General features: G+C 45.1%; 2 protein-coding genes across 2 annotated transcripts in view; both read right to left on the reverse strand.

Annotated features, from left to right (window-relative positions):
• LOC135875959 (glutathione S-transferase A4-like) overlaps positions 1-1,294 on the reverse strand; it is a 68,241-nt gene extending 66,947 nt beyond the window's left edge. Inside the window, exons 1-2 of the mRNA XM_065401056.1 lie at positions 1,208-1,294; positions 137-188 (exon numbers count right to left, since the gene is read on the reverse strand). Coding sequence (XP_065257128.1) covers positions 137-188; positions 1,208-1,294 — 139 coding nt within the window. The remainder of the gene's footprint in view (positions 1-136; positions 189-1,207) is intronic.
• A 13,235-nt stretch (positions 1,295-14,529) lies between these two features.
• CILK1 (ciliogenesis associated kinase 1) overlaps positions 14,530-19,328 on the reverse strand; it is a 34,685-nt gene continuing 29,886 nt past the window's right edge. The window contains exons 12-13 of the mRNA XM_065401676.1: positions 18,685-18,798; positions 14,530-14,684 (exon numbers count right to left, since the gene is read on the reverse strand). Of these exons, the coding sequence (XP_065257748.1) occupies positions 14,530-14,684; positions 18,685-18,798 (269 nt within the window). The remainder of the gene's footprint in view (positions 14,685-18,684; positions 18,799-19,328) is intronic.

Below are 19,328 nucleotides of genomic sequence, written 5' to 3' on the forward strand. Positions count from 1 at the left end.
CTCCATTTCACCTCGCTAGTATGTGTATGGGAGGGATGCAATTGACTGGTCCCAAACTACCAAATCTGCCCTTAGCCCACCTTTTCCTAGACGAAGAAAAACTTGGTCAAATATTTCAGATTTCATCTGGACTCACCTTGTAAGAGCTTCTCATATTGTTCCCTTGTTTCCAAAAATTCTTCTTCAAACTGAAAAAAAGAAAAAAGTGCCACCCAGGATATGAACAGAGTTTTTTCAGAGTTCTAGTACCAAGAGCATGGTTACTATAAGGGAGGGAGAGCAGAGAGGCAAATGTTATAGAAGTTAAGAGAGAGCTTGGATAAGCACAAGAAGTTGGGGGAGGTCTAGGTTGGATATTAGGAAAAACTATTTCACTAGGAGGATGGTGAAACACTGGATTATCTAGGGAGGTGGTGGACTCTCCATCCTTAAAAGGCTTTTAAGGCCCGGCTTGACAAAGCCCTGGCTGGGATGATTTAGTTGGGGTTGGTCCTGCTTTGAGCAGGGGGTTGGACTAGATGACCTCCTGAGGTCTCTTCCAACTCTAATCTTCTATGAAGTTAGAAATCCGACATCACACTAGAAATGACTATGGCTAATGTCAGTTTCCTTCCATTTCACTAATTCACTTGCCTGTCTTTCCCACTCTGCTCAGAAGATGTGCATAGCATCCAGCAGATCCTGATCAGTTTGCTCAATATTCCCTGCTCAGCCTCATACATATCAGAGAAGACAAAATGCTTTGGGATGCAGTTAATTCTCTGCCAGAGAACTAATCAGTCAGCTGAAGCTGCAAACCTTGAGTAGCAGTCTCACTGGTAAAAACTGAACATCATGGAAGTGGAAAGACCAGTCCAAAAGATAAAGAAGAAGACAAAGCAGACAGGTGGCAATCCTGCCTGCCCCAGATTGTGCATGTTACCACCATAACTGATGAGCTGGATATTAAACATTTCACTGACAACTAATGTAGCAAATATTCAGAATCAAACTTATTCTTTAGCGTAGTTTGAAGTGGCTTTGCCAAAACATAGTCACACCCCTTTATCTACCCATACTAACGCAACATCTAGTGCAGGTACTAAGAACTGCTGTTTTGCTCATACACAGTTAATTCCACTTTATTTTTTGTTTACCCCACATAGCTTTAAGTTTGACCTTTGAGGCAGGTACTGTATATACACAGGTTCAAAATACCAAAACAAACCTCAACCCCAGCAGCTGCTAACAACCAGCGAATCAATTCCGTTTTGCCTCTCCCATTAAAGTAGTAAAGTTTGGGTTTTCCAGCCATGACTTCAAATCTTCAGTCACCTGACAAATACATGGAAATGAAGAGTTACTACAAGGATCTCCTGTAAGTTATTTTTAGAGAAATGGTTTGCAGGATGCCTGTCTGAGATGATGAAATGTTTTCTCTAGAACTAATTCAGCATCTCTTCAAGTAGTTTTTTCTAAGTTGAGCTGTTTTTATCAATGTATAGCATTTAATTGCAACTGAGTATTTCTTTTCACTCCAGGAACTTAAGAAAAAGCCAAGAATGAGCAATACAAGCACTGATTTCCTAGAGCTGGAAGCTGCAGCAATGGCTCTAATATGTATCCATTTTAGGATTTTATACTCCTGCCCATCACTGTAGTTTGAGTGCTTGCCACATAAAAATCAATTGCAATAGCAAAGTTCCTAGCAGATTTCATGGAGTCTCTGGCACTTCTCCCTTTTGGTGAAAAGGAACCAAAACCAACAACTCTGCTTGGTATAGGGGTTTTGTGGCAAAAGCCATGGGGAGGAGGAGAGGAAGAAGAGGGTCAGTGCTGAATGTCACTCTTACAGTGGTCTATTCTCAGTGCACAGTGTGTACTATAACTAATGTGCAGCGTCCCCTCCACACATTACATATAAACATTATAGCCATCCTACACCAAATACCTCCACAGTGAATTTCGTAGCATGGGTTTCTCCACACCAAACAATCTTTGTAGGTGTGAAGGGACACATACTTTAGAAGTGCTACACAATGCAGAACCAGAATATTAGATCCCCGTAATAATATTTGCAGTAAAATCTCATATCCAGAGATTTTTATGACTGGCAAAAAAAGCATTCCTTGGAATGCACAGACAAAAAGCCTAGTTTGGAAGGCAGTGAGAAAAGGAAACTAAAGAATAAGTTAAAAATTGTCAACAAAAGCAGTAACTCCCACTGCTAGTTCAAATAAACCAAACACCATAAAAATATTAGTGCTTGAATAATCCATGCCAAACTGTTGATTGTGTTACAAACGGCCCTTCCCCCAAAGCAATTCAGTCTAGTTCAAGAGAGACCACGTGGTTTTTTCCAATTTATTGAAAACGACAACAGGATCTAAATATATGATCCTAGGCAACATTTACAGCAAGTAAGTAAAATCTCACTCCCTGCTGGGTGGTCCAGTGCGACGTACTGGTTGAGGTCAGATGAATTGATTTCTCTAGCTAGAGCAGGGGTAGGCAACCTATAGCACGCGTGCTGAAGGCGGCACACAAGCTGATTTTCAGTGGCACTCACACTGCCGGGGTCCTAGCCACCGGTCCGGGGGGTCTCTGCATTTTAATTTAATTTTAAATGAAGCTTCTTAAACTTTTTTAAAAACCTTATTTACTTTACATACAACAATAGTTTAGTTACATATTATAGACTTATAGAAAGAGACCTTCTAAAAACGTTAAAATGTATTACCGGCACGCGAAACCTTAAATTAGAGTGAATAAATGAAGACTCGGCACATCACTTCTGAAAGGTTGCCGAACCCTGAGCTAGAGTGTCACCACTGCACCACACAGAGAAGCTCTTAACACACTCATATATACTCTAGCCCAGTGGTTTTCAAACTTTTTTTCTGGGGACCCAGTTGAAGAAAATTGTTGATGCCCGTGACCCAACGGAGCTGGGGATGAGGGGTTTGGGGTGTAGGAGGGGCTCAGGGCTGGGGCAGAGGGTTGGGTGCAGGGGTGAGGGCTGCAGGGTAGGGCTGGAAATGAAGGGTTCAGGGTGTGGGAGGGGGCTCTGGGCTGGGGTGCAGGAGGGGCTCCAGGTTTGGGGCAGGGGGTTGGGGTGTGGGAGGGGGTCAGGGCTCTGGGCTCTGGGATGGGGATAAGGGGTTTGGGGCAGGGGGTTTGGGGTGCAGGAAGGGGTTCCATGTTTCGGGGGTGTTCAAGGCTGGGGCAGGGGATTGGGGGGCAGACTTACCTCTGGTGGCTCCCAGTCAGCGGCACAGCCGGGGTGCACCGGGGACCGTGCTGCGCCCCGGAAGCAGCCAGCAGTGGGTTTGGCTCCTAGGCGGAGGTGCGCAAGCGGCTCCGCGTATAATAATAATATATGGAGATATACCTATCTCATAGAACTGGAAGGGACCCTGAAAAGTCATTGAGTCCAGCCCCCTGCCTTCACTAGCAGGACCAAGTACTGATTTTGCCCCAGATCCCTAAGTGGCCCCCTCAAGGATTGAACTCACAACCCTTGGTGTGGCAGGCCAATGCTCAAACCACTGAGCTATCCCTCCCCCCTCTTGTTTGCAGGCACTGCCCCCACAAGATCCGGGCCAATTGGGAGTGCAGAGCCGGTGCTCGGGCAGTGTGGAGACCCATGGTCCCCGCTGCTGGCCGCTTCCAGGGCACAGTGCGGTGTTGGAACAGGTAGGCACTAGCCTGCTTTAGCTGGGCAGCACCACCAACGGGACTTCTAACATCCTGGTCAGCAGTGCTGACCAGAGCAAAGTGACTCAGCGCTTTACATGCCGTGACCCAGTAGTGGGTCGCAACCCATGGTTTGAAAAACCACTGCTCTAGGCTACGTATGCACCCTGTGACAGGTACATACTCAGCATGTCCAGATATGCCCCAACCATGGCCCCCTATTGCTGGAAAATGTGAAATACATTAAAAAGATGACCATTAAAACCAAGAAAGAATAAAGATGCCTCACCCCAGGGACACAGGAGCATCTCAGCATGCAGCCTGTATGGGGGCTCTTCAGACCCCTAACTAGTGGGAAACAAATGAAGAAATAAATGATCACTAATCAAATTCTTAAAAAAAAAAAAAATCAGTTGGGAAAATAGGTTTAATGCTCTAGATGTTTCTAAGCTAATAACCACTAAAAATCATATCTGAATCAAAGAGGAGGCAAGATGGTAATCTGAAATATGGGATTCCATTAGTTATGTACCAGAACTGCATGGTAGCTGAAGATGAATGCTGTACACCATTAGAAAAATGAAAGCCTGGGAATCCATTTTCTAATGCTCTAGAACAGGGGTGGGAAAACTTTTTGGCCTGAGGGCCACTTCTAGGAATAGAAATTGTATGGTGGGCCATGAATGCTCACAAAATTGGGGTTGGGGTGCGGGAGGGGGTACGGGCTCCGGGATGGGGCCAGAAATGAGGAGTTCAGGGTGCAGGAGGGGGCTCCGGGCTGGGGGTGTGGGCCCTGGGTTGGGGCTGGGGATGTGAGGTTTGGGGTGCAGGAGGGTGCTCTGGACTGGGATCAAGGGGTTTGGAGGGCGGGAGCGAGATCAGGACTGGGGCAGGGGGTTGGGGCACCAGGGGAGGTTCAGGGGTGCAGGCCCCGGGTGGTGCTTACCTCAAGCGGCTCCTGGAAGCAGCAGCATGTCCCTTCTCCTGCTCCTAGACGGAGGCGCAGCCAGGCAGCTCTGCACATGGCCGCAGTTCCTGGCCAATGGGAGCTATGGGGGTGGTGCTTGGGGCGGGGGCACATGCAGAGCAGAGTCCCCTGGCTGCCCCTACGCGTTGGAGCCGGAGGGGGACATGCCACTGCTTCCGGGAGCCGCACGGAGGATCTCGAGGGCCGGATTAAAACGGTTGGCGGGCTGGATGTGGCCCGCCACTCGTAGTTTGCCCACCCCTGCTCTAGAACATCCCTTTCTAGCCCTGGTGAGTCAGGATTTACTGGAACTTTAATGATTTCTTAGATCGGCAGTCTGTCAGACTGGTTAAGACTTAATATAGGAGATGGATTTCTGACTGGTGTAAGTTTGAGTCCATGAATAGTGTCTCGTTTCTCTCTCTGAATAGCTCTTATAGCAGCAAGTAACCATTCAAACTTTTTAAATTGCTGAGCTAAACTGTGCTGCCAGGAGAATTATGTGCTGAATAGACTAGAGTTTGGCTCTCAGTAGGAGCTGAATTCCATTCTGCAGCTGTAAGCCAAGAGAGTGTAGAGTTCCAACTCCAGCAGTAAGTCAGCTAAGTAACTGCTCTCACCAACGGAAATTGGGCCAGCAAAGGATATTACCTGACTCTCCATTACCCTGGGACCAACATGGCTACATCAACTGTGCATATAACTGCATAATGGGAGGTCTCTGCTGGTGTGGAAAATGCTTCCGTCTGTACGGAGGTTTCTGAACCACAGGTGCAGTGATCTGGGAAACTGTATGCTGGCACGTGAATAATAGACTACAGTTTTCAATGTTGCAGTGTCCCTCTTGAATAGGGAAAAAGTGGCCTCTGAACGGCCTTGAAGATAGCTGTAGTATTGCACAAGACAACTGCTTGTTAGTTAATGGACATAAAAACAAAAGCCAAATGCCAGACTCCTGCTAGTTACTGATGACCCAGGAATAAAAATGACTGAAGCTAGCCAGCCGCAACAAAGAGTCAGGGGCCTGCTCCTATTCTCTTAGTCAGTGGAAACAAACATTGCCCGATAATGTTTGCAACCCTAATATTGCAGCTTTGTTTCAGTGCATGAGAACCTGTGATTATTCTACTGCCTAAGCTTAGCAAAATGCAAAAGTAAGAGTCTTCACCATTTATGCTGTTTCAGTGTGTTTTAATGGTCTATGGCAGTGATATTCAGACCTCAGTGGTTCAGGGGCCAAATTAGTGATCAGCATTACCCAAAAGAGCCACAGTAGTGTGAATTCATTGTATCATTTGCTATAGTACTATTCATATATAAACAGTATAACGGGAAATATTTAGTTACTATTCTCATAGCAAATAATGTAATTGGTTCATAAGATAGTAAAGCAGCCTGATTTAATTATTAACCAATCAGTGTTTAAATATGTGCTGCAAAGAGCTGTAGGAGACGCATTAAATAGCCACTTGCGGTTTGTCAGCCACAGTCTGAGTATCACTGGTTTATGGTGTGGGTTGTAATACAGATAAAGACAGTTAAAAAAATTTTTTTTTTAAAGTTGGTTAAGGGGTTACACAAATTTGTTTTTCCTAAAGTGAACTATGAGACTTATGCCCAAATGCAGAGCAATTATTAATCTTTTTTATAAAGATTTTAACTTTAACATGCCCAGGTCTACAAAGCTGTGCAGTAGAGAGCACAAACCTTTTCAAAGTGATGGATGCTAGCTTCTTAAAACACAAACAGCCTCACAGTTTGATCCAAGGCCCACTGAAATCAGTGAAAGAGTCATATTGACTTCAATAGACTTTGGATCAGGTGCCTAGCACTCACATAACAATAATGGGTACAAGATGGGCATCAAAGCACATCTGCTGTGTAAAGCTAAGTTATAGGCCTTATTTAGATTAGGGGGGAAAAGGTACCTTTTCCCCAGCTGTTAACCTGATTGAAAGCTCTACTTACCACCAACACAGACATGGTATAACCCAGGGGTCGGGCAACCTTCAGCACGCGGCCCATCAGGGTAATTTGCTGGCGGGCCACGAGACATTTTGTTTATGTTGACCATCTGCAGGCATGGCTCCCCGCAGGTCCCAGTGGCTGCGGTTCGCCATTTCCGGCCAATGGGAACTGCAGGAAGCAGCGGCCAGCACATGCCCGCGGAACCATTGGCCAGGACCTGAAGCCACAGGGATTTGGGATTTTGTTTGTGTGGGAGAAAGAAGAAAGGACATGTGTGTTTGTGAGGGAGAGTGAACAGCAGATGCTAGGACTACTCAGAGAAAGGGATAGTGTACATATAAATGAATAAAGCTTAGAGTCAACATTCTGTCCTCCGAGCCTGGAGTCACATAGCAGATCTTGATCCTGCTTCTGCTCTTCCTAATGCCAAAAGGAAGAAAGCACATAGGACAGGGGTGGGCAAACTACGGCCCGGGGGCCACATCTGGCCCTTCAGACATTTTAATCTGGCCCTTGAGCTCCAGCCGGGGAGCAGGGTCTGGGGCTTGACCTGCTCCACATGTGCTGTGGGTCCGCACGGCTCCCAGAAGCAGCAGTACGTCCCCCCTCTGGCTCCTATGCGTAGGGGAAGCCAGGAGGCTCTGCATATTGTCCCTGCCCCAAGTGCTGCCTCCACAGCTCCCATTGGCCCGGAACCACAGCCAATGGGAGCTGCAGGGGCGGCACCTGTGGACGGGGCAGCACGCAGAGCCGCCTGGCCGCACCTCCGTGTAGGTGCCGGAGGGGGGACATGCCGCTGCTTCCAGGAGCTGCTTGAGGTAAGCACCACCCGGAGCCAGCGCCCCTGACCCTCTCCTGCGCCCCAACCCCCAGCTCTGATCCCCCTGGGTGGTGAGCTAAGAGCTGGAATGCCTAAGGAAATTGCTTTTTTGTCTTCTTGTTAACAGGGGTGTTTCAACAATTTGTATAGTGGGGGTGCTGAGAGCCACTGAACCAAAATGTAAACCCTGTACATAATGGAAACTACTTCAAGCCAGGGGGTGCAGCAGCACCCCCAACACTCCTAGTTCCAGCACCTATGCCTGTTAACCAGTGTGGTGAGACAGAAGTTCACTTTTGTTACTGGTATAATCTAATGATAGAATAATCACTAGTTTAGGGTGAGTCTGTCCTATTTCTCAGCAGTTTGTCCTGAATTTGGCACTCTCAGCTGTGACCCACTGAGGCACAGTGACACCCCTCCAGGAATGCAGTTCTCAGATGGATGGAAACAGCACATCGCAAGGAGGCTGCTACAGACAGTTAGTTGGGTTTAAATAAGGAATCCCAGCTGTACATAAGATTGCCAGCTGTTAGGGCAGGTGGTCCCTATGCACATATGGCCAGCAGCAGGGCCATTAGGTGCTGATCAGAGCTCTATCCTGCAGTCTGTTCCCCTCCAGGTTGCTCTCTAGCTCAGGACACCAACAGGCAGTTTCCCTTGTACGGGAGCCCAGCTCCACAAAAGACAGAGGAGCGTCACATATAAAATTGGCAACATTTTTTCCCGGTCAGTGTTATATGGGGATTTACAGAGCCAGAAGTAACAGCTGTTGGACTTTCCCTGAAATATGTAAAGTCGGAGAGGTTCTCGGAGGTGGGGTGGGGGTCACACTAGGGTTGCTCTGTGCCCCTCCACCCCCAGTTGTCTCATAAAACAAGGATCAAACTACATTTTACAGAACCCCAAAATAGTTCGTCCAGCCTTAAAACTACAGGCGGAAACTGATTTGCTTTTATATGGAGAAAGGTACATTATAACACTCCCCGCCCCCCACAAACTGCATTTACACACGCCCTCTCCCCGACAAGGAGAGTTGCATTAATCCAACCCCTACTAAAACGAAAAGGATTTGCCACACAGTCCTAACAGCGTGCATACCACGGCCCCTGCACCAGCTGCACAAAAGCAATCGACCTGCACCTAACGAAAGGATCATGCACCGCGCCCCACTCCCCCCAAATGCTGCAGCAAGCTGAAATGACCCAGACTCGCCCGCAACCACTGCCCAGAATCAAGCCCAGCCCCACACAAGCTACAGGGGGTTACACATAAAAGCAGGACTAGTCCAGACCCCCCCCCCGGGGGGAGGGGCGCAAAACCTTTCCCCTGCGGCGCGCGCCCGGAACTACAGCTACCAGCCTGGGTCCCACGCACTAACCCCGCCCGCCTCACCGTTTGCAACACCAGTGGGCGGGGGCAAGCGGGGAGAACCACCAGTAGAGAGGCTGGTAATTTGCAAATGCTGCAAAGGCTTTTGGGAGAGAAATATAGTGCAAACATTTGGGGCTGTCTTTGGATAGGATCGCTTTTCACCAGTCCTTTTGTCTGTTACACACTAAAGTGCACTAACTGTACTTAATTGGTCCCATAAGCACCAACTAGCTAGTCACCCTAAGTGTTAAACTGCCGGATAGACCAAGCTTTATATAGTGAGCTAGCCCCAGTTTGCTTTGGATGTGAGGGCGATCTGGCTGCGACATCTGTCACCCCATTGATCGCCAGGGTTGATTCGGCTGATCTGGCTGGCTAGGCGGGTGTCCCCTTCCTCCCTCACCGCTCCATGTGCGTCCCTCCCGAAGCTGCGCGCTCGGTCGAAGAGGACGACCTCCCAGATAGAGGAGTACCGTTCTTCGGTCAAGGGTTTACGGTAGCTGCGCTCCCCTGCTAGAACCTCCAAACAAGCTCAAGGTCCATTTGTAGGAGAACGTAGGGTAGTCAAGCTTCCAAGACTCCAGACACATCCAAGTGAGGCGCTGCATGTGGCAGTCTGCCTTTCTTTTTCTTCTATTCCTAAACCAGAAAATTTTAATGTTAGGTTTCAGCACAGTTAATGAAATTTGATCAGGACTGGCTTTTAGTTGTATTACGGTGCTGATGCGACAAGAAAAAAAGCAGATCTTTTCTTTTTACACATGGGGAGCTGAGGCAGAAATTGTGATTTGCCCCAAATCACACAAAATGCACCAGGTACCGCAATAACAAATACAAATGAAATAATACAGCATAGAGAAATAGTGAAAGTCTGCTGACATGTAGGTTACCTTCATTTGCCTTGTAGTTCTATAGATCGCTGTTTAAAATGCATATGAAGATAGGGGTTGTTAAAAGTACATGGGTAACTTTACGGGTCATGTCCTGGCTTGAGTGTTTAATCAGGACACCTTAACATTCTGCTGATATATTTTTTCCCCAGATGGAACAGTAATAATCTCTATTAGTAAAATATTTCTAGGATGTTTTATTTCACCATACTGCAAAACAAGATTTTGCATTATTAAAAATATTTTGCCTTAGGCAATTTTAGATGTAAACATTAAAAAAAAAAAAGGGGGGGGGGGGGAGGCAGGGAAGCCAAATCGCTCTAGGTGTCCTAAAAAGTAACCAAACTTGCAGTAACAATGACCACCAGCAGCATTGAATACTCAACATTAACATTGAGCCGATGAGCAACTCAAAACCAGAAAAGCCCTTTTTCCTCTCTCCCAGGAACAAGCCTTTCAATCTTCCTCACAATCTCTCTCAACTACATGGCTTTGGCACCATACCTAGAAGGAAATTAGATTCCAGTTGTGAACCAAAGGGTGGAATGAGGTGGGAAGTAAGTTCCGGCAACCTGTGGCTCTTAGAGTATCCCCCATCAACAATCTCCTTTGCTTTTAAAAGAAGGCAGATCCAATTGGAGCATCTCCACTGACCACAGCTGTGGCAGCATATCACAGGTGATCTCATATAGGCAGGTCTTGGGCCATTTAGAGCTTTATAAATCATGATGAACATCTTAGAAACTATCTAGGCAGGAGCACTGGTACCATATACTGCTAATGGTATACCTCGTTTAATAAGGATTCTGTACCAGCTTCAGTCTTTGAATGGTTTTAAGGCCAAGTCTCATGCCACATGCTCAAGGAGGCCATGGGGTGGGAGAGCAAGCCTACCCCCCACACAAGCCACAGCAGTGGCTCCTGAGCCCAGCTCCATACTTTGGGCATTGCTGCTGGGTGGTTGGGGTTGCAGAGCCACTGAGGTTTGGCCCAGCCATCAATCTCTAACTCTCCAACACCTGTCACCTCTTGGCTTTAATGGAGAGGATCCCCGTGTTTAACTGTAAGGGACAGAAGCTTACAAAATGTCACATATTTGGATGAAGATCATAACCGAGAACTTGCAGGCAAGAAGATCTTTGGTAGAAGCAAAATTTTTAATGCAAAATTCAAAAGGGATTAGTTAATTATTTAAAAATATAATTAACAATCCCTAGATATTAGCATCTGAATGAAAAACATAACACTTATGTCAACATCTCTTCAAGAGTAACTTTATTCTGGGTAGGAGGCTCTTTACACAGAAGGAATTAAACAGTTTAAACATCCACCCTCCCCCCCCCCAATCTTCTGGGTTTTCATTTCTTTCAATAAATATTTTTCTCCCCATTTTATAGTATGTACTTCCACTAAAGCATTTTTAATGAATCTGTAAACAGTGTGGGGAGGGTTTCAGTACTAATTTCATTTTATTTATCCGCACATAACTTAAGAAAATCAAGATAATACAGATTAATATGCCACCCAAGGTCTGACTCCTTCATATTAAGGTCATATTATTACACATGAGTATGAGAAACTGTAAATTGTAAAATAATTCTAAAAATCAAAATCATATACTTAGCATAAAAATGCTGCAGAACCTGCTAAGAGATAGGTAATATTTTGCATGTGATATGTTTTCTTACAAATATATTGCTTTTGGTCAGGTTTTCAATGTAATACACAGCCTATACTTTTTTCCATCTAAATGGCACAAATCAGAGAAAACATTAAAAAACAAAAACAAACAAAAAAAGATATAGCCCAACCTGCAGTCCTTATTCAAGCAAAAACAAAAAAAACCCCCCCAAAAAACAACAACAAAAACCCACCTCTCATTCAGCTCAGTGTGAGTTTGCCTGAGTAAAGATTACAGGATTGTGCCCACGATACACTTGCTACTGAGTGAATCTATAAATTGTATCTGTTTAATTTAAAACTAGAGTAGACAATTTTTGAATGTGAGCTGTTTAGGTTTGACAAATAAAGGCCCCGCATTTGCAAAGGGGTTTGAATGCAGATCCTTATTCCTGCACCGAGTAACCTTATGACCTTTCTTGTGGATCCCTTTGCAGGACTAGCCATGATTCTGAACTTTTTACTCAGACAAATTACTTGCTTGCCTGAGTAAGGGTTGCAGGATTGGGCTCTAAGTACTCTATTCTGACAATGATAGGAACTACAACCATTAGTGAGAATTAGGGGCATATGGTCACAGCAGAATAGACTATTTATAAACAGCTAGCTAGATATTTGTATAGGTCCAAACATCTCTCTTGTTAGTGTCAGTTCATTCATTATAAATAAATTAAAAATCTCTAAATATAAATGCAGATTTTGATTTCCAGAGAGGAAACAGTCAGTTCTTATTCTATATGGTTTTAAGAAATGTAAATACACAATTTTGTCCTTTTCCACTTGGCAAACACTTCTCCTCCCACCCCACCCCACCCCTTCTCCCAAGTACATGCATCTAGTGCTGCATAATTCAAAATGGCTCCATTTTACTTCCTTGTGTGTATACCAACATCACAGCTCTGTTAGCAAGTACCTATAGGTTTGAAATGAGTGTGTGTTAGTTAACTGGTAACAAAGCCTGGGTGGTGAAGGTTAGAGAGCCATGATGCGGGTTCTGTGAAGGCCCTACGTACATATTAATTTTTAAATAATGCAGACCATTTTGCTCCCTCATTGCATTGTGTGGAGAGCAGCATATGCTGCCCACATGGTCACAGTGCACAGAACAAAGGCACTGGCCACTATCCATCATGCTCTCTCCTACAGCTGAGTCAGCAGCTGCGCTCTCTCTCTACACATGAGTAAATCATATTTGATGCTCTGATGATTTCAGAAGGGGACCAGCAGAGAAATTGCTCTAGGGCACACTCTCCACCCAAAATGAAGTGGTTTTTGTAGGGAAGTCCAGCAGAAATTAGTCCACAGAATTACCTTCCAATCCAGCTTCTGCCCTTTGGAAGAGGAGGCAGCGTGCAGGTAGATTGGGGAAGCCCAAGAGCAATCTAGCCCCTAGGCTAGCTCAAGGGAAGAGGGTCTTGGAAAGAGTGCAAAGAAAGAGGTACTCTGCATGGATATGCTGGGGTTGGGCCCAGGCCTGCCTGTGGATTATCAGGCTCCATATGAATGCGAGGCCATTCCTAAGCCCTTATCCCCGAGAGATCAGGGAGGGTTTTCTGTGTGGTGAAATACTCAGATTATTTTATTTTCCTTTTTGCACATTTTTGCTAGAAAGGGGAGGTGGCCTTTTCCAGTGCACTTTGATAAGCTAAGCATTTAGAATGGAGAGAACAATCCCCACTCAGTTTTGTATCTGTGCTATTTGGCTGCTTTCCTTGGTCAGTAACCCTTGTAACTTCTCTACCATGTTACTTTTTCCTTCCTCCACAAGTCAAATCCTGGTCTCAATGAAATCAATTGAGATTTCGCCATGGACATCACTGGGACCAGAATTTGATCCTAAATGCTTACTATAACAAAATAACCAATAAGACCTCGTTTATGGAAACTGATCTATATTTTACAATATGGGAAGGTGAGCTAAATCAGCACTGTAACTGTTGATTGAAGTTTACTTGTTTATGGAAACTGCATCTGGATACATTAAGGGAATCAGGCTGGAAAACAAAGCAATAGAAATTAAATCAGCTGCATATACAGTTTCTTAAACTTCGCTGCTGGTGCATCACTAATACTATGTTACTGTGCCTGTGAACCAGCTTTGTCATATTCAATATTGCCTCAAATATTTCTCCAGCTCCTACTTGCCCTACAAAAACAGGGCCTGACTTTGCTTTGTGGAAGTCTTTAGGAATGTTATAATTGACTAATAGGAGCAGCCCCCTATGCAGCATGTTTTATTTTCACTCTGAAAGACAACAGTTAAGTCTGAAGTAGTACTTCAGGACAGATGAGCAAAACCCACAGAATACTTCTTGAATGGAGATAGCATTAAAAACAGGCGGAATGTAGTCAAACTAGCAGCCTGATCCTGCTGGTCTCATTCAGGCCAAACTCACAGTGTGGTTAGTGGGGATTTGGCCTTGGGATTGCAGGATCAGCCCCAGAACTGAAAAACTGACAGGCAGCACAAACAGTGTGAAGACAAATTTACAAACACCAGCCAAAGCTAAAAAACACCCTTCAATAAGCCTGTGATTGATTTAGGGCCCAATCCACCTGCCATTGACCTCAAGGAGAGCAAGTTCAGGTCCTTAGTCTTTCAGCCCAAAGCAGGTGAAAGACTGACAATCGCATCCAGCTGGTGCAGCATGGCACTAAAATAAGGCTGGGTTATTCAGTATGATTGACCGCCTTGCCTCATACGTCCCATTCAGAGTGTAACGATCACAAAACAATATTTGGTGAATGCCTCTTTCTCACAATTACATCTCCTTTGCAATACTGCCTCAGTCTGCTACGTTTTATTTACTTGTATAAAATATTTGGACCTGACAAAGGAAATATTAAATTTTTATCAAGTTCATTACAAAGTTTATCGTATAAAATGCCAAAAACATCAAGCCATATATACAAAATGTATTGGTTTTAAGAAAATAATTGGACCCTATCATATAACAAAACAATTTTATACAAAAAGGTATAAGACTGCATTCAAATCAATACAAATAAAACTAAAGAAGTCTTGAAATGTCTTGCTCAAAGAAGATAGGGTTTCTTTAAAATCACAGGCTTACAAAGTCATGGCAAATGGTCTAGCATTGGTCACCATTTCATGAGAAATGTGCACTGCTTCAACAGAAAGTGCTTTCTGCAAGTCACCGGTGAGCTCCGTACTTTGAAGACCAGTCAGTGCGTCCATGGATTGGCTGAATTGGCGGTGGACGCGGCATTAATGCTGGTGTGCTTTTTGAAGGTGTATTAAATGATGGCCGCCCAATATGAGGTCTGACAGACTTCAGAGAGGCGTAATCTACAAACGAGAAGAAGAAAAGCCATTAGATAAAGTTTCAGTGACTGTGTGACAGGGTGCTGGGCTGGAACCCCTGAGCCTGGCCTCTGTCACACCAGCCCCAATCCAGGGAGGTAAACTGGAGCTGGCTAGAGAAACCTGTGTCTGATTGGCAAAGGGGAAACAGCTGCCAACCAAATTAGCCGTGGCTATATACAGGCCCGGAGGGGGGAGGCAGAGAGTGGAAGGACAGGGGTAACTCTTTCCTCCTGGCTGAAACCTGCAAGCTGTATGTGGTGAGAAGGTGGTGGGATTGCACCCTGTAAATAAACTGCACTGGTGACTGCTGAGCCAGAAGGTCTGAGTGGTTTTTGGAACACAGCAGAGGCAGGAGCAAAGGAGGCCCTGCTACACCCTGTTACAGACTGGCTCAGCTGGAGGAATTGCTCCTTTAAAAAGGCCCTGGATACAGACTCTGGATACTCTCTCTGTTAGAAGCTGCAACTTTAGAGCCAATTTGTATTTAAAAAAATAAAGTAAAAAATCAGGATATGTGAAATAATAATACCGTGAGCCATTTGCCAAGATCCCTACTCAGGCCAGATTCTCTACTGTGCCTGGTATCTGCTGGATACAGCAAGAGATGTGTTGCAAAGGAACCAATTTGCAGCTTGCTGATTTTGGGGCCAGTTTTATGCCTCACCCCAGCATACTTTAAAGCAGCCTCAATGCTGCCCTAAAATATCCTCACTAGATATGACCACAAAGGGCTACCTGCTAGCAGAGAATAACTGGAGTAGACCTTTCACTGGAGGCTGCAATGGAGGGGTGGTATAGAAGTGGACTACTCAGGTTTTGTGCCAGCAGTAGAGTCCCCATGACAAGGGAATCCCAAGCTGAGGAGATCTGGTTATTCTCCAGCCCCTTTGCGTTGCCAAAAGGGGTACCGGAGGGATGGAGCAGAGTGTGAATCTGTGCCCCAGTGTTTACTCTGTCCTTACTCAAGCGAAAAATAAATTTGATTTTCTATAATGAATAGACAATTTAGTGTGGGGTTTTTGAGACTTGTGCTCCTAAATCACTAAGGTGCTTCTGAAAATCCCACTGTGATAGGGCGTTGACCCACACTGGCAGAGAAGGGGTTATGTAGGGATATTAAAGAAGGTACTAACAGTGATTCCCCCAAGTGACAGTGACCCCCTCATAATTTGTCCCCCACATTTTAAAATCCAACAGTTTCACCAAGTACAAAAATCTCTTGGGTCTTCTGTTAAAACTTGTAAGCTACTGTCTGTAGAAACCATTGATTATATCTATCCTGTGAAAGATATTTTACTACTATGTAAAACTTACAAACAAGTTAATTGACTTTGTTCTTGAAGTAATTGATACAATGTAAACAAACACTATAAGCTGTTAAGTGATTTTCACTTCATTCAAGGGCTCCTAGGACAGACCCCCACCCTCTGTGATTAAAGGGCCGGGAGTCTCAAATGAATTAGCACACACCCTGAAAGTGGTGGAGACAGTAAATTAAAATATGGTTAAGGTATGGAATGTATGCTGATGAATGCTTGATATACATGGATGGTTAGGGAGGTGCCAGCCTAGAAAGGTAGTATCCATCGGCCGAAGAATGTGTCAAGTGGATGACCAGAAAACCCCCGGAGGGTAAACTGGGATCCACCCCATCACCTGGAAGGATGAGAAACACAAACTTTGGACAGTGTGGAGCCACCAGGAATGTGCCACTTTGGACAGGAATGTGCCAGCTGCTGATTGAGTCAGCAACAGCAGGATGAAACAGCTCCCATAGACTAACATAGGAATTAATTCCTATAAGAATGGACTCTAAAGACTGATGACTTTGAGTCTCTGGTTCTGTTGCCAACCTCCAGGAGGATCAGGTGCACCTGACACAGACTCGGCTCCATCCTCATGACCAAGATACCTGGCCAGTAACTTGGCATGAGCAACTTCTAGGCTGGTAACTATAACACCTATACAGAACTTGAATGAATGATTGTGTGAATGAATCTATCTCTCTCTCTCTGTGTGTGTGTGTGTGTGTGTGTGTGTGTGTGTGTATATATGTATATATATATATATATAAGGAATAAGTAGTGATAGGAATAAGTAGTCAAACAACGTTGTTTACTTTTATCTTTTGCTTTATCATTATATTTACAATAAATGTGGCATCTTTGCCTTATCCCTCTTAATGAGATCCTGCTGGTTTTTATTCTATTGGTATAACAGTTAAAAGCAGCCTAGGGAGGCTGCACAGGGAGCAGCCAATAGGAGAGGGGCTGCGAGGAGCAGCCAATCTGGGCCCAGCAGCCCCATATTAAAAAGGCCATAGGGCAGAGCAGTGTCAGCCTCTGCCTGGAGCTCAAGGGATGAAGTCTGTCTCTCTAGCAGGCGGAGAGACCTGTGGCACGTTGGACAAAGCAACTGCTGGGAGGTACTGGAGGAGCTCCTGGCTGGCTGCTGAGACTGGGTAATTGCAGGCCCTGATGAAGGGTGAAGAAGGTGCTGGGGCTATAGAGAAGTGGCCCAGGGAGACATAGCAGTGGTGAGTGATGTGCACCGTGACACCCACCCTTGGTGGTAATAATAGCTGTGCATTCTGGGAAGGCTGTGTTGTGGAGTACAGGCTATATGTTTGTTTAATCGGTAAAACTGATGTTTTATAACAGTTTAAAGAAGTCAGACTAGACTTAATCCTGCAACCCTTGTAACAGAAGTAAGCGTTGCAAGATCAGGACCTATAGTTCTAGTGACTCACTTCTTTACAATACAGTCAAATATAAACTGAGTATTACAGCAGCTACAGACAGTAACTGCAGACACTATGTTGACTAATATGATGGCTAGCATGCATCATAGATTATCAAGGTTGGAAGGGACCTCAGGAGGTCATCTAGTCCAACCCCCTGCTCAAAGCAGGACCAATTCCCAACTAAATCATCCCAGCCAGGGCTTCGTCAAGCCTGACCTTAAAAACCTCTAAGGAAGGAGATTCCACCACCTCCCTAGGTAATCCATTCCAGTGCTTCACCACCCTCCTAGTGAAAAAGTTTTTCCAGATATCCAACCTAAACCTCCCCCACTGCAACTTGAGACCATTACTCCTTGTTCTGTCATCTGCCACCACTGAGAACAGCCTAGCTCCATCCTCTTTGGAACCCCCTTTCAGGTACTTGAAGGCTGCTATCAAATCCCCCCTCATTCTTCTCTTCTGCAGACTAAACAATCCCAGTTCCCTCAGCCTCTCTTCATAAGTCATGTGCTCCAGCCCCCTAACCATGTATCATAATATGCATTATCCTCACCATATATTAGTATACATTAAGCACAAATATTGTAACAGTGATATAGCCTAAACTGGCCTAGATCACAATCCTGTTCACTTATGCTAAGTATCCCATAACACCTTGCATTAGCTGAGGTAAGCTTTGGCTTAAGTAGATAGGAAAACTGTCAGTATCAGGACATATAATTGTTTCCTCATAGCCACAGAAAGGGAGTTACCCTCAGACCTATTTATCTTGGTACAGGCCTAGGAGGTGTCTTCACACCCCTTAGTACCTGGAATGCATGCACCCAGAACAAAGATAAGGGTGCATCCTGACCTGGAATGTGTGGGTTCAGAATAAAAGATAAAAGGGTACATCATGGTACCAGAAACAAGGTAAAAAAGCTGATTAATTGAATCTAGTTTCAGGTGACATATGTAGTACCTTTTTATTGGTAAACAAGCACAGTATAAGAAGATGGCTTTCGGAATGCAATTTTGAGGAGCTGAATGTAATGTCGCTGCACATGACTGCTCTTTGGAGACTGGTATCATATAGAACCTGTATCATATTAATAAACCTGACTGACATTGGTTATTTGGTCTTTTGAGTATATTCCATAACGAAATAAAATGTGGTCAAGCAATTTTGACTATACAGTTTATCAACAGACAGCATTATTGCCCTAACGAGCAAACAACCAAGCTCAGAGTTACACTTACTAGAAGATGGATCTGCAATTGGTGCTAACTGAACCCTCTGCCCAGCAGAGCCTAGTTCCTTTTTCAGAAATGAAGGGATATAACCACCCGTCAACCTGCTCGATCCTGAGTGCCCTGAAAGAATTTGTAAATGATGAGAAACACTTGAAATCAGTGTGCAATGGAACACACACACACACACACACACACGCACACCCCCCCCCCCCACCTTCCTGCAGGTATTGTGAAGGTATTTCATAAATGGTGCATTGGTGGGGCACACTGAAGACTGGACCAAATTTTTACCTGGTGTAAGTCAGTTAATGGAGCTATGCTGATTCACACCAGCTGCGGATCTGGCCTGTTACATACTTATCTGGAAGTCTGGCACCATCACACTGCATGAAACACTAAGCCCTGGTCTGCACTTGGAAGTGAGGTTGACACAACTACAGGCAGAGCGCCACACCTACACCGACCTAACCGCCAGCATAGACACAGCTAGCTACCACTGCTTGGGGAGGTGGAGTTCCTATAGCAATAGAAACCCCCGCCCCCCCCCCCATCTGTCACTGTAGGAAGTGTCTACACTATAGCACTACAGCAGCGTAACTATATTGCTGTACTGTGCTGCTATAGCACCAGTTGTGTAGACATGGCCTTGC

This window comes from Emys orbicularis, chromosome 3 (assembly GCF_028017835.1).
Source record: "Emys orbicularis isolate rEmyOrb1 chromosome 3, rEmyOrb1.hap1, whole genome shotgun sequence".
In the NCBI taxonomy this organism is placed as follows: domain Eukaryota; kingdom Metazoa; phylum Chordata; order Testudines; family Emydidae; genus Emys; species Emys orbicularis.